The sequence below is a fragment of the Canis lupus genome, chromosome 21 (assembly GCF_048164855.1).
Source record: "Canis lupus baileyi chromosome 21, mCanLup2.hap1, whole genome shotgun sequence".
Lineage (NCBI taxonomy): Eukaryota > Metazoa > Chordata > Mammalia > Carnivora > Canidae > Canis > Canis lupus.
The window spans coordinates 38,646,905-38,662,360 of record NC_132858.1 but is presented as its reverse complement, the minus strand read 5'-3'; the positions used below and the strand labels follow the sequence as shown (position 1 = coordinate 38,662,360).

Sequence of the window (15,456 nt, the reverse complement as noted above, 5' to 3'; positions counted from 1 at the left end):
CTGCTGGTGATAGTAGAAGTAAAGTTGGGACCTAGCACACCTGATTCTCAATCTCTAGTAGTTTTTATCAGAGTTAATGACAGACATGTAAACCTGGGTTTTAATTAATATGGTATGATCTAGAAGGAAAGATCATTCCCAGTGGCCTTTTAGACATACAACCCACTGGTAAAGGTTAAATGTAACATTTGAGGCAGTCTACTTTTGGAAAATCTTTTTTTTTTTTTTTTTTAACTTTTGGAAATTCTGATAAAAAGATATCAACCATTTAAGAGAATGTAGGATATGAATTTTTGAATATAAATTTCATTGGCCTTATAGATCAAATAATGAATGTTATGAGAAGTTAGACTCAGCTATCTAGAATTATACAGTTTATCTTATCTGTGTTTTCATAAGCAGTATGTAGGAATAGAGAAGATAAAATAGCTTTGGCATAGATTTTTTTCATGCCTTATTTATTTACTTATTTTTACTGTTTGTAAAGGCCTTTTTGTTTTGTTTTGCTTACCTCACATTATGTTATAATATTCTCAGACAATATAATTTGGTGTTACACAATGATAACAAGCATTATCTTATGTGTAACTTTTAATTAAATCCATATCCTTCAGGTAAAAAGAACATATTCTCACGGTACTTACAGAGCTGGCCCAATGCGACAGATCAGCCTGGTGGGAGCAGTTGATGAAGAAGTGGGAGATTACTTCCCTGAGTTCCTTGACATGTTGGAAGATTCACCATTTTTAAAAGTAAGAGAAAACCATATCAAGCAGTCTGAATTGTGGGTGTCACAAATCATAATTGTTTCAGAAATATAATTCCTGTGTATGTGTGTGTGTGTGCATGTGACTCAGTTATTAATTATAATGGCAGAGCTAAGTGGTAAACTAAAAAATAATGCTTGTTGCTGCCACTTTAGGAAATTAGGTTCCATCTGTTTATTAACTTTTTATAAATTGAGAACCAGAGGATTTAAGATGTATAGGAAGGATGCCTGCTAAATTAAATATTTAGGACAAGGGAATGCCTGCTTGGCATTGTGGAAAACTGGCTTGGGAAATTGTACGTCTGTATTTCAATCTTAGCTCTACCTAGCTGGAATGGGCAAGCCTAATTTAAACTTTCTGGACTTCAGTTTCTCATCCAGAAAACATTGCATTTAGATTTAGGTGGTTTTAAAGCCTCTTTAAATTCTTTAAATGATTTCTAGCCAGATTCTTTATATTTTTTCAGTACTTTCTGCATTCTGTTTCTTATTGTGGGCTGCTGGGGCTATCCCACTGAGAAATTTCTGAGCTATGTAGTTATTTAATTAGTAATTCAGAGGTCAGAATGTGACAATTCATTTGTCTCTATTATTTGCCAAATAATCTGTTACACATCTATTTTCACTTCTTGTTCCATTTTTTAGCTTTTTATCCTCTCTTTTTCACTCCAATCCATTTTTCTTTCATTTCCTTTTTTATTCCTTTTAAACCTAATTTGTTATTTTTCTACTTTTCCCAGCTAGTGTCTTCATGAAATTTGATTGCATTTATTTTGAGTAGTATTTTTAAGGGCAGTGTGGGTGGCTCAGTGGTTTAGCACTGCCTTCAGCCCAGGGCGTGATCCTGGAGACCCAGGATCGAGTCCTACATCGGGCTCCCTGCATGGAGCCTGCTTCTCCCTCTGCCTGTGTCTCTGCCTCTCTGTCTTTCTCTTTCTCTGTCTTTTATGAATAATAAAAAAAAAAATCTTAAAAATTTTTAAAAATATTTATGTTTGTTTTTAATTTTAAAAGCAAATGAGCTAAATGCATTCTTTTAGGAGAAATTTCATGTGACAGTCCTACCCTTTCTTAAAAGAGGATGCAATGAATGGTTTGTTTGTTTGTTTGTTTATTTTTAATATTTTATTTATTTATTCATGATAGAGAGGGGCAGAGACACATCATGCCCTGAGCCAAAGGCAGATGCTCAACCGCTGAGCCACCCAGGCATCCCTGGATGTTTTTTTTAAATCTCATTCTCCACCATCTCATGGACAATGGCCTTTAGACATTTTTATCTCTCTTTTCTTTTCAAAGGAAAAGTTGCTTTTAGACCAGCAACCTTTTTAAGAGAGGTTAAAGAAATAAATTTTGATTTTGATTTGGTTTTCCTTTTTGTTTTGTTAGGCTTTCATTATAACTAATCAAAGACTGGTATCCTTTTCTCTTTTTTTTTTTTGAGATTGCTTTTTTTTTTTTTTTTTTTTTTAGTTTTTTTTTTTTTTAGTTTTTAATTATTTATTCATGAGAGACAAAGAGAGAGAGAGGCAGAGACACAGGCAGAGGGAGAAGCAGGCACCATGCAGGGAGCCCGACGTGGGACTCGATCCCGGGTCTTCAGGATCAGGCCCTGGCCTGAAGGTGGTGCTAAACCGCTGAGCCACCCAGACTGCCCAGAGATTGCTTTTTTAAAAAAACTCAATTATTCATCTTTATAGATTCTCATGGAGAACACTTGATTATTTTACCAACTTACTAATATCATATGACCCTTGTATTTGGTAGAAGGAAGAATAACAAATGTTGAATATAGTGAATCATACTTCTGGCAGGGTTAGAGGAGGGAGCTACCCAAGAATAATTACTCTTGGTATGTTTGAAATAGAATTTTTGAAGGAAAATGTATGACAACATAGGAATATATTCAATATAGTATGTATTTCAAATGTGTAAGTATAAAGGTATATATGAAACTTTGTTAAGGGGCAGTATTCTTTAATGTACATTTGGAGATGCATTTTGAAAATAATTGGTTCCTATGTAATTCTTTGCCTCTAGTGTACACTGCCATGGGGGACACTATCTAGTCTAAAATTAGAGAGTCGAAAAGACAGTGATGATGGTCCCATTATGTGGGTACGCCCAGGAGAACAAATGATCCCTGTGGCTGATATGCCAAAGTCACCTTTCAAAAGGAAAAGGTATGTTGAATACAAATTTTTATTGCCAGGGATAGATGTTTTTGTATGTTGGGGGAGGGGGGTGTTCGTTGAAAATTAGAGAAAGAAGGAAGGGAAAGTTTAAAGCATACTTGGAATATGAATTCAAAAATGGCTACATGTGCTAATAAAATTTTTTATAAAATATGAAATAAATAAGGCTTAAGAAATATAGGTAAATGACAGTAAATTGTAATTAGGAATGGAAAAATGTCATTCACAACAAAGACATTGTAAACCATTTGAGAATAAATTTAATTAAAAATACTCAGAACACATATAAAGAAACTTAAACATCTTCTGGAGGATTTAAAATAATACCTAAACAAATGAAAAACCCTTCTATTTTTCAGATTGAATAAAAATGATAGTCCTTTGAAATTTTTAGGATTTTAGTTGAACTCACACTTCCAGCACTGGATTTAATGATTTTAAAGTTCAGAAGGAAGAATAAATCAACAAATAGCCAAGAAAACTGAATGAGAAAATAAATGAGGGGGGGCTTTTGTTATTAGAAGTTAAAAATTATTATAAAGCTTAAAAAGATCTTTGGAATAAGATAAAGAACCCAGATAGATCAAAGTGTATTGAGAACTTAATATATGAGATAGATGAGAAAAGGAAGATTTGTTTAATGAGTAATGCTGGCATAATTGAAGTCCATTTAAAAGAAAAACAAAGCCATAACCCCCATCTCATAAATAAGTTAGAGATGTGAACATAATAGATAAAAAATTAAAATATAAGAATAAAATTTTTAAACCTAGGAGAGACCTTTCTAAGCAAGATGAAAAATATAATTGCAGTACTATTTGTGAGAGAAAAGATACCAGCAACAACAAAGTTCAAAACTATCATGGACTGAACTTGTAACGTGACAAAGTTAATAGACAAAGAGCATTCCCTGATTGACAAGGAAAATGTAACACAACCCAGTAGAAAAATTGGTCTCAGCCAGTTATATTAAAAGAATAATGAAATATTACTTTTACCTATTACATTACCAAAACAAATAGAGCAATAATACTGCATGTGTATGTGAGAAAACAGAATATTTATATATTGTTGGTAGAAAGGTGAGCTGCTGTAATTGTTCTGTGAAAGTAATTTAACAATAGCTCACGAAGTTTAACATATATATTCTTTGATCCACCACTACCACTTTTGGGAATCTGTCTTAGGAAATGAAAGCACTAAAGGTAAATGTATAAGAATATTAATTGCAGCATTATTTGTAGTAAGAAAAAGAATTTAAAATGGTCTGAGTGCCCATCAATAGTGGAATGATTGAATTCATTTCGGCACGTTACTATTAAAAATACGGTGAAATAAAATCTTTAAAAAATCATTAAAAAAATGTTTAAGTAAACAAAACCCAATTTCCATTCCTTTGGGGCTCCTGGCTGGCTCAGTTGGTAGAACATGTGACTTTTGATCTTGGGATTGTGAGTTCGAGCCCCATGTTTGATGTAGAGATTAAATTACTTAAAAAAAATATAATCTTAAAAATATATATATAAATGAATTATTTATGTCTGTTTATATGGAAGGATGTTCATGACATTTGAAAAGAGCAAAATATAGAGTAATGTGGCCAGTATGATTCTGTTTGTATGAAAGAAATAAACATGTATAAGTCTATAATTATTGAACACAGAAAAGTATGGAAAAATGTATACTGGGTTAACATTGGTGGGAATGGAGTGGGTAATAGAACTTTTTTTAGATCCATAATTACTAATTACAGTGATTATTAATTTTAAAAGAAAAAACAGGGAAAATGGTCACTGAGTAAACTGTAGGTTGCACGATGACAGGGGACTATATTATGCTGGTTACTTAGGTGTCTCTAAGCACCTAAACAGAGTTCCTGGTGCTTAAATATCTGTTGAATGACATTTTTACAAGTTAATTTATAAGTTGGTAGTAAATGATAAAATTGGTGTTTCTCAGTAGTTCTTGGATTTATAAATCATCTTGAGAATCTGAAAGTCTCTCCCCAGAACAAGTGCAAATATACATGTTTTACATGTAATTTAAAGGAGTTCACCAGCCCTCTGAGGAACCTGGCCTGCACCTCAGGGATTATTACCCATGTAAATGTGATGATTTCACATCACCCTGTTTAGCCTGACCTACTAATAACAACACTACCCAAGGCACTACTGTGCTAAATGCTTCATATAAAGTCTTAATTTGTTAGAATGCGGTGTTAATCATACCAGAGTTGTAGGCTTTCAAGCCCCTGTTAGCTTTCCATAGGAATCAATGTCCTCGTCTAGCTTTCAGACACATGCAGAACATTAATCACAAAGAGCAAAAAAAGCATGGTTTTTTTTTCGTCACATCACCTCTGTGTGTGTGTATATGTGTAATAAGACTGTAATACAAGAGTTCACAAGAGCAATAAGTTGTAGAGATTGAGCATGGGAAATTAGAGAATAGGAAAGAATGATTCTAGGGGTTTAGACTAAGATGAGAGGAGAAAATTATGGGGGCAATCTCAAGTTGTCTCTGAATGCCATAGAAAAACCATACAGGAAAATAAATAAGATGATGATTCCCAAAGAAATTCTTCTCACCCTTTTCCCCATCTGTAGCAAAAGTAGAGTTTTTGCATTCAATGAGTCTAGATGAGCCGTAGGGGGATGGCCAATGGCAGGTGGTTGTCTTCTAAGAGGGAGCTAAGATTTTCTTTCTGCCTCTAAAACAATCCTGCATGTTTTGTGGAAGTACTTATTACTTGGTGTTTTCATGCTATTTATCTGTTAGTCTTTCTCTCACTGGAGTATAAACTCCCATGAAAGTGGGAAACCTGTTATATTCATTACTGTTTTGTTCATTGGCTGCAGTGCCTAGGTAGGACCTGGTATATAGTAGGTATTCTATAAATATTAATTAATCCATTTTTAAAGTTACCTGTTTGTTCCATATATGCATCTTACATTAGCCATGTGACTTGAGGGGTGGAGAGGTAGGGGAATGGTTCTACAGATAAGGCCCAAACAAACCTTGTAAAGATTCTGGGCAGGAGAAATTGGGTAAACCACACCATCTGTCATTTCGTTGTTTATCTACCTTACAACTGCCACTTTTGTGAAGAGTGTGTTAGAAAAAGGAGTATGTGTTTTTGTTTGTACTTGTTCATTTTAAAAATAGAACCTGATTTGGAAGCAGATGATTTAAAATTTCCTTTTGTCTGAATTATGTGATTACTAAATGCTTCATGGTAGTTAAGCCTCTCAGTACATCAATACAAATGTTTCAAGGCGATTAAACCTTAATACACAGGACTGCCTCTTTCCCCCCACCTCCATTTTATATATATATAAAATGATGTATATTTTATATATATATAAAATTAATATATATAATATTGTATAAATGTAATTTTATTTTAACAGAACTACCAATGAAATAAAAAACCTGCAGTACCTACCTCGAACCAGTGAGCCCCGTGAGATGCTCTTTGAAGACAGGACAAGAGCCCATGCAGATCATATAGGACAAGGTTTTGAAAGACAGACTACAGCTGCTGTTGGAGTGTTGAAGGCTGTGCACTGTGGAGAGTGGTATATATTAACTAAGTGCCTTTTTTTTTTTTTAAACTGCTATTTTCATGAGAGGTTTTCTTGGGTGGTTTCTCTGTAATTCTCCTTACTGTAGGGAAAGAAAGTTTCAGTTTTCTTTGTATTTGGATATCCTTTTTTTGTTTGTTTTTAAAGATTTTATTCATTTATTCATGAGAGACAGAGAGAGAGAGGTAGAGACACAGGCAGAGAGAGAAGCAGGCTCTGTAGGGAGCCCGATGTGGGACTCCATCCCGGAACTCCAGGATCATGCCCTGAGCCAAAGGCAGATGCTCAACCACTGAGCCACCCAGGTGTCCCTGTATTTGGATATCCTAATTGTATAAATGCACTAAAGGTTTTCAGTTGTTAGAATGTAGTTTTACTCTTTTGAGTTTGACTGTAATAATTTCATTTTCTAAGTGACTAGATGTGAAAACAATTGTCTTGACTAAGGTTAAAGAAAAACTAAGGTTCACTTGGTGCTTACTGTATTGTCATTGTCCCTGATGAGAAGCTGGCATCATTATTAACTCTTCCTTCCCTGTACATTAATGTAAAGTATATATAAGGTTTAGATTTTATCACTGGTTTTTAGAAATTTGTTTATAATTTGCCTTAGTATGACTTTTTTTTTGGATTTATGTTGCTTGGAATTACATTCTAAAATCCATTTTCGAGCATGTTCTATAAAAATGTATTTGTATATTGCTGATTAATTGGATAATTTGGGCATTTTTTTAGAATTATATTTAAAGACACTATTAACCCCCACAAATAGAGTGATAATAGTTTATTAGCACTTTTCTAATGAGTATCTCTTAATTTATTAAGGATTACTTAGGAATTTTAGGTTTAATTGCAGTTATATGTGTATTTATTGGAAGAAAGTATTCTCTTCTCCCCATATTTATTACCTCCAATTTTTACATAGTAGCTTCATCTTTAGCATTTAATCTGTTATTGACCTTGAAGACAGAGCCCTTAGTTTTTTTATTTCAATAATTAACCAGTTCAAATGTGGTTATACATAGCTATAATAAAAAGAGGTTTTTTTTTTTAAATTTATGTTTAGGCCCAAACTCATGGTTTTATCCCTTTAAGTATGTAAAGTGGTCTTCTAATAACGTTTTAACTTTATTTCTAGGGACTCTTGTTTTGACCATAAACTATTTTTGCTTTAAATTTAATAAGGACTTAACAGAGTGAAATATTAATGGAAGATTCTTCATTATCTCATGTTTTTAGGCCTGCTCAACCCCGAATAACCAAAGATGTAATTTGTTTTCATGCTGAAGATTTCTTAGAAGTAGTTCAACGAATGCAGTTAGATTTACATGAGCCTCCACTTTCTCAGGTATATCTTAAAGCATTACTGTCTTCAGTTTAATTTTTATTGTGGAAAAGACTTAACAGTATTCCTGTTTCTTTTCTTAGTGTGTCCAGTGGGTTGATGATGCAAAACTTAATCAACTGAGGAGGGAAGGCATCCGCTATGCCAGGATTCAGCTGTATGATAATGACATTTATTTTATTCCAAGGAATGTTGTTCATCAGTTCAAGACAGTTTCAGCTGTATGCAGTTTAGCCTGGCACGTTCGGCTCAAGTTGTATCACTCAGAGGAGGAGATTGCTCAGAATACAGATACTCATGAAACAGGCACATCACCAGATTCCACATCATCAATTCTTCGATCTCACACTGATCACATGATTTGTGCTGTAAGCAAAACCTCCTTGGATTCTAATTTTTCAGACAAACTTCATTCTAAATCTGAATTACAGCAGATGAAACATGAACCTATTGCATCCGTAAGAATCAAGGAAGAACCTGTGAATGTTTATATTCCTGAAAAGACTAGAGCACCGAATAATATGGATGGCAAGAATGCTAAAGCAAAATTGGATCATGTTCAATTTACAGAATTTAAGATTGACATGGACTCTAAATTTGAAAATAGCAACAAAGATTTAAAGGAAGAATTATGTCCTGGAAGTCTCATAAGTCTAGTTGATACAAGGCAACATAGTTCAGCACATTCAAATCAAGATAGAAAAGATGATGACATTTTGTGCTAAATTTGTACATACCATTTAAAATTCTTTTTTTTTTAAAGTTAATAATGTAATAAAGATTCATGAATTCTGAAAGCAAGCCAAGGACTTGCTCCAAGTCTGTTACAAAATAGAGTTTATGTAGCTTTGTAACATTCCTCAGTGCCTGTCCATAACTGTGAAGTATCAAAGCACTTAGGGCCAGATGCACTGTAAACATTACAGGTTTAAACAAAAGGAGTCTTTAAAGAATCATTTGGTTTGGAATTATAGGTTTTAGAATAGAGCTGACATTAACATATATATATATTTTTTGTAATATGAGCCAGAATTCTTTTTTGACAATTTAAGGCTTTTCCATAGAGCTTATTTATACCAATTTTTTTTTCATTTTAATGTGTCAGCACTGTAGTGTAAATAGCTTTTAAAAAATCTTTTTAGTGTGATTTATACTGAAATGTGAGCCACTTAATAAAGGTTCATAATAATAAATATGTTTTCTCTTGGGTCTGCAAAAACACAAACTGACAATTCAGTTAAATCATTTATTTGGTCTATTATGTTTCTGCTGGTATATCAATTTACAGTGGTAATGGAGTGCAAATGTATGTATTCAAATCTAGCGAATATTTAAATTCCCCACATTGTGTAAGCATTTTTAAAACCAAGATTCAGTTATGAAAGCATATTTATATATGTGTGTATTATGGGAATATATAGAGATATGTATATCATATTTTGCATAACTTCTTTCTTAAATTGCTGAATAATATGAATATGTGAAACTTCCTAGCCTCACTCCCGGGAATACATTTTAAAATATTTATGTTCAACATTTAGAAAGCAGTTTAGGTAATAGAAGCAGTTTTATGAAGTTGGGGGAAACAAGGTCAGTTATTGGTATTTAACACTCAACTCATGAAGTAACATGGCCAGATTACATTGCCCTAACATAAATCTCCATAGTGTTTGGAATGATAAAAAAAAGTTGAGAAAATTTTCTTACTAATAGACACCTGTACTATATTTAATAGTAGCTGGGTAAAAATCTTTAGTTACAGAATGTTTCATTGTAAGCAGTTAAAATCCTCTTTTACATTTTTCTCAGAGAACAGGAGAAAGTATGATAAACCTAAGGGCCATGACTCAACTGCCATATACAGAGATATAATTAACAAAATAAGATGTGTTACCTCAGTTTTCTAAGGATCCTTCTCCCTACCCTAGCAAGGTAAACAACTTAGAATACTGTTTTGTTTTGTTTTCCCAAAACTCTAGAAAGTAAAATTAGGGTAGGAAACAGGATGGCTAGTGCCTAGCTAAAGATTAAAACAAATCTCTTCAGTGATGGACTTCAGCACTATTTGAGACTGCTTCCACTACTGTAATTAAAATCAAACAAATGTCTTTATGCTTTGATATAAGGAACTCTGCTCATTGCAAATTTATTTTATCTTTGGTATTTTTCTGGGCTTATACTTTGACGACTTTTAACTGAGGTTCTTTGTGTAGTCTTTTGGGTTACTGTTGCTCCTGAAATTGTTTCTGCTCCAGCCTTGTTTGTGGTACCCCTAAAACTGCTTATCTTTCTGGGCTAGGGAGAAGCCACTTAAGAGGCATTTCACCAGAAAAAAATCAATTGCAGCAGTGACATCATTTCTGGCCCACATTTTAAATGGGCTTGGCAAATATTGTAGGAAATCTCAATGGTTTATAGGAAATCAGTATATTTGCAATATAGGAATTTTCATGGGATAAGGAAAGTATAAATCATGATAATGTAAATAGGGATTCTGTTTTATATGTTAGTTTTAGCCTGCTCCTCATCACTTTAATCTTCTTTTTTAAGCTAAATTTATCATTTGCCATCTACCTTTTGGGGATAAAAGTTCATAACAAACTAGTATTGAGAAATAGGAGAGCATGTGGTTAAAATGTTTTCTTTTTTTAATTGAAGGGTGATATATTTAACAATGTTTTAGTTTTAGTTTCCTAGTAGTATACACATAGTTGCATGAGATCATACAGTAATAAAATGTCTTTAGGGTATCCCAAAAATATTATATATGAGCCTTAAACTTTTAACTAAAAGAAATATCTAAAACAACCACAGTGGTTGCTTTTAGGTGTAGTTTCTTATATAACCAATACTCAAAATTTCTCCATATTTTGAAAATTTAATGTTTTGTAAAATGCATACATCTCTGTGATGTATATATGATGTATGAAGTGAAATATAAATCAGTGGGCTCAGATTTCAAGATATAGCTTTGTCACCTTGAATAATGTTATATTCCTTGTCTTAGTGGGTTATAATTTTTGAATCCTCTTCGGATGCAATCTAAGAACTTGCTGACTTGCCTTTGTTAAACACAAATCATTTCTATTTCAATATTGCATTATTATTAATGGTTTCCTAGTAAGTACATTCCAAACACAAGTTTTTTGTTGATATTCCAATTTCTTGGACCAGAATGATAAAGTGCTTAAGATGTAGTTTCTATATGATCTTAAGCTATCTAAATAGTCATTATATAAAGTATTAAATTGATACACAGACCTTAAAAAAATAAGGTATATCAGTGGTGTCTGCTGCAGTGCTTTTTTTTTTTTTTTTTTTTTTTTTTAATTACTTTGCTTTATACCCTTTTAGCCAAGAAGTAGAACCTTTTCCATTCTCAGGTTAGTTGGTTAGCTAGCAAAAGAATTAAGCATTTGTGATATTTAGTTGAAAACTTTACTAAAGCCATATTCATTACCCTTAACCCTCAGGCTGCTGACCTTAAATAAAGATTAGGTTGATCTGGCACAGAACTGTGTGTGTGCACGCGTGTGTGTGTGCGTAAGATTATTGGAAATATTATGTTTATACCCACAGATATTCATTTTCAGTCCATTCTATAACTTTGGGGAAGGGAGGGGTCAGAGACATTAGGACAAATTTTATTTCTTGTGTTATGTCTTCACGGTATTTCATTAGTGTTCCTTGAAATGGTTTTTTCCCCAAATAACTTACGGCAGGTGAGATCATTTTTGTAAATAATAGATTAGCAGTGTTTTGTTGGTAAATTTTCATTCAGTTATTTTGTTGACAAGTTTATTGTCATGTAAAGCAAATACCTAAAAATTCGTTTTACATTTAGCAAAGATGCAAGATTTGATTTTAGAGTTTGAGAGGAATTTTCCTTGTCTTCCACCTTTTTAATAAATACTAAAATTGATAACTGTAATCTTTTTACCTTTGTTTTGTAATTATTTTCTTGTATTTGACATTTTCATTTCATCATCTTTAAAAGTTCTTGTTTCTGTCTTCAACCGAAGCCGTAAGATCTTGAAAGTGACTCCAATCTGAATACCTTTTTTTTCTCTTAAAAATTATCAAAAGTTGATTCATGCCAACCTAGAATATTGAGGATTACCTTAAGCAAGGTTATTAAACTAGTTTAGTTCAGTGTAGGTGCTGGGATAGCATGCTAAATCACTTCCCTTCCCTCTAGACAGGATTATTTCTATCCTAGGAGGGGCGGACAAAAATGCATTGTTTTCAAAGTATTTTAAGGTGGTAAAAAGTGACAGGATGGGTTTTAGGTCTTCAGACTGATAGAAGATCTGATTATTAATCTTTCTTCCACCTCATGTAACTATTTTGATATGTAAACAGAATTTTACTGGTTTTAGAATGCCTAGTCTATTTCATGAAAGAGTTAGTTATGTTTGACATGTTTGGCACTGACAGTGTACTTCAGATAAAACAATTAAAAGGACAACTTGGGAGAAGTATAAATTTCTATCTCTGCTCTGGCTTTTCTTTCTTTAGCATATCTCAGATGGAAATCATTGCTCTTTAGAATGTCAAGCACAAGAAGATAAAAGCAGAGATGCTTTTTTCTTTAAGTTTACAGATGTTGCAGGACATATCTTGACATATCTCTACCGGGAGGTCAGAGAAAGGAGGGGAAAACATCTTGGATTTCAGGTTATCTTCCCTTCTAGGACTTCAGACCCAATCAGGGAGTGTGAGAATAAAATGTGGGCAAATAGGATTTATGTTGGTTAGAAATTTAAAGTGAAATTATGACATACTACTTGTATGTCTTATTATCTGCCTTCCAAGAACTGCACTATTAAAATAATGAGAACTCTGGATCCTTCTACACATTTTGAAATTTAGAATTTTTTTTTAAATTTTTATTTATTTATGATAGAGAGAGAGAGAGAAAGGCAGAGACACAGGCAGAGGGAGAAGCAGGCTCCATGCACCGGGAGCCCGATGGTGGGACTCAATCCCGGGTCTCCAGGATCGCGCCCTGGGCCAAAGGCAGGCGCTAAACCACTGCGCCACCCAGGGATCCCCTGAAATTTAGAATTTATGCATCTATATTTTTAAAATGTTAAATCTGTACACTTGCCTATAAAGTTTATTGCTTTGGTACTACTGAAGACTACAAAGTATACAGATTCAGAGACAAGTCAGTAGAGTTGCAAATATTTTGCATAATGTTTAACATTTTATTTGGATAGGCAATTGCACATCCTCCCTCTACCCAAGTTTTTTCTTTCTTTAAAAGTTTTTGTTTTTAACTTAGCCAGACATTTATGTGACAAATCTTGGGTCTGTCTTCTTTTAAAAAAAAAACAAAAACAAAAAAAACCCCAAAAAAGCGTTTCTTCAGCCTGGCTTTTGTTTATGTTATTGTTTCATCTCTCTTTTTGATGACAAGGTTCTTGGAAATCTGTCTGCCTTCACTTCCTCATTTCACTACAATTTTGTCTTAATCTTCAGATTTAATCACCCAGCTGAAGTGGTAGTCTCAAAGGTCACCGTATGACTGCCAAATTCAGTGGCTTCATTCCTTAATACTTCTGTTTAATCCTTTCAGCACTTGTTAGTTTTGTACTCCTTAAAACTCTGTGTATATATAACCTATCTGTTTTGTTTTTCCATTTCTTTTTATTATTTTTTGCTTTTCCATTTCTTTGGATGTCTTCTTCAGCCATAGCCACCACTATTTAAAGCAGTCTCAGGTTCTGTCTCTACACTTTGTCCCTGAATTATCTTCGTGACCCCATGACTTGTCAGTGTTGGTTTCTCACTTCAGCTCTAATGATCTCTATAATCAGAACTAAATCCTTCTCTTCTCCCTTGCCCCCAAGCATTAGCTGTTCCTTTCCCTCCTAATTTGGTTATTGGCATCACTATGTCTCTACCTAGTCATTGCAAAAGTTACCTGGTTTCTCTTTTCTTCTATATACAATGTATTGTGAGATTTTCTTGAGTTGACCCCAGAAATGTTCATAATTTGTCTACTTGTTGTAGATGTTCACAGCCATGTTAGATGTTCATCTCACCAGGACTCTTAAAATATCCCAAAATGTTCTGGGCTGCCTGTACTCCTCTGCCCCTATGCCTGTTCCAGTCCATTCTTTGTTACTACCAGATTGATCTTCCTAAGACAGATATGATTGTTACTCTTTAGCTTAGAAATATTCTATGACTGTTTTCCTAAAGAATAGAAGCCAAACGCTCAGCATTACACCAAAAAGCCTTCATGATATGGCTTTTCCAGCTTCATCCATCACAATCTTCCATTAATGTGCCCAATTTCCAGCTTTACTGAGTGCCAGTACTTGCCATTTCTTTTGTGTACTTTAAAAAGTCTTTACCTTTGCTGGGGAAATCCCTGCTTGGAATACAACACTGTGAAATCTTTTTCCGAAACTTTAAACATCTCTTCTGTGTTTTACTGAGTTTATGCATTCCAACTGTCCCCTTTACCCCAAAGCTGGTGTAGAACCATTTCTTCCATCTGCTTCTTGTGTCCTTCTGTTCACATCATTAATATAACTATTAGTTAAGTATATGTTGGGCTCTAGCTAAACCATGAGCTGTAAGTTCCAATTTTATTTTTATCCCTTTGTGTCCTCAATGCCTAATATATACACCTGGTATTCAATAAATATTTGAAGGAACAAAAGTTGCACCTTTACTGGAGTGGGAAAAACTAATCATGTAGGTTTCTATGATTTAAAAACTCTGCCTCTGACTTTAATTCATAATGTAATTCTAGAATTGCAATAGAAAAGTGGAGAAAATTCGATCAGCAGGCACCATAAGGAGACTAAGTTTCTATTTGGTACTTCAGTCTTATGAATAAGGTTTAAGAAGTACCCCTGTTAAATATCTAGGCCCATTGGGCAATGTGGATAAAATAAGTATCGTAAAGATTGCTAAACCTGTAAGACCCAACTTTTTTCCTCCAACGAGAGATACACTTATTATAAACTGAGGATAAATTTAAACTAGACTTAAAATTATTAAAATGGCAAATCTAAGAAGCAGGTTTAGTATCTTATAGTCGGAAGCATGTTTTTATCATACTAAGTCTTATTTGGCAAGATGAAGTCTCCCTACTGATATAAATATTCAAAAATTGGGAATATTGAATGTGATAACATGCACCAATATTTTTAGTCTATATGTGTTCTGTTGCAGGAGTGAGACAAGGACATAAAGGTGGCACATTTTCACAGACCTCCTCCTGTAAAGCCTCTGATATGATACTATGCTGAGAACATTTGAATAGTACAGCTATGGGTAACGAAAGGGGACTAATAAACTTGTAAATGTTGAGAAATCAGTTTTTCCCATTGGTAAAAAGGTGGGGAGTGGGGGCAGGGAATACCTATCTATTCTGTTAATTGGTGGTGAGAATTAAATCAGAGAACATGCCAAGTGCTTGCTTAGTGCATTGGTTTATATATTGTAGACACTACAAATGTTAGCTTCTGATCCTAGAATTAACACAGAAGAGCTATGTTCTGGGTCAGCCTAATCATTTCACACCTTTCTCACTAATTATCT

At 33.7% G+C, this 15,456-nt stretch overlaps 1 protein-coding gene across 1 annotated transcript in view; it reads left to right on the top strand.

Moving 5' to 3' along the window:
• RSBN1L (round spermatid basic protein 1 like) overlaps positions 1–11,824 on the top strand; it is a 60,477-nt gene extending 48,653 nt beyond the window's left edge. The window contains exons 4-8 of the mRNA XM_072791410.1: positions 615–752; positions 2,810–2,952; positions 6,375–6,542; positions 7,788–7,896; positions 7,977–11,824. Coding sequence (XP_072647511.1) covers positions 615–752; positions 2,810–2,952; positions 6,375–6,542; positions 7,788–7,896; positions 7,977–8,618 — 1,200 coding nt within the window. The 3' untranslated portion in view covers positions 8,619–11,824. The remainder of the gene's footprint in view (positions 1–614; positions 753–2,809; positions 2,953–6,374; positions 6,543–7,787; positions 7,897–7,976) is intronic.
• The last annotated feature ends 3,632 nt before the right edge of the window (positions 11,825–15,456 follow it).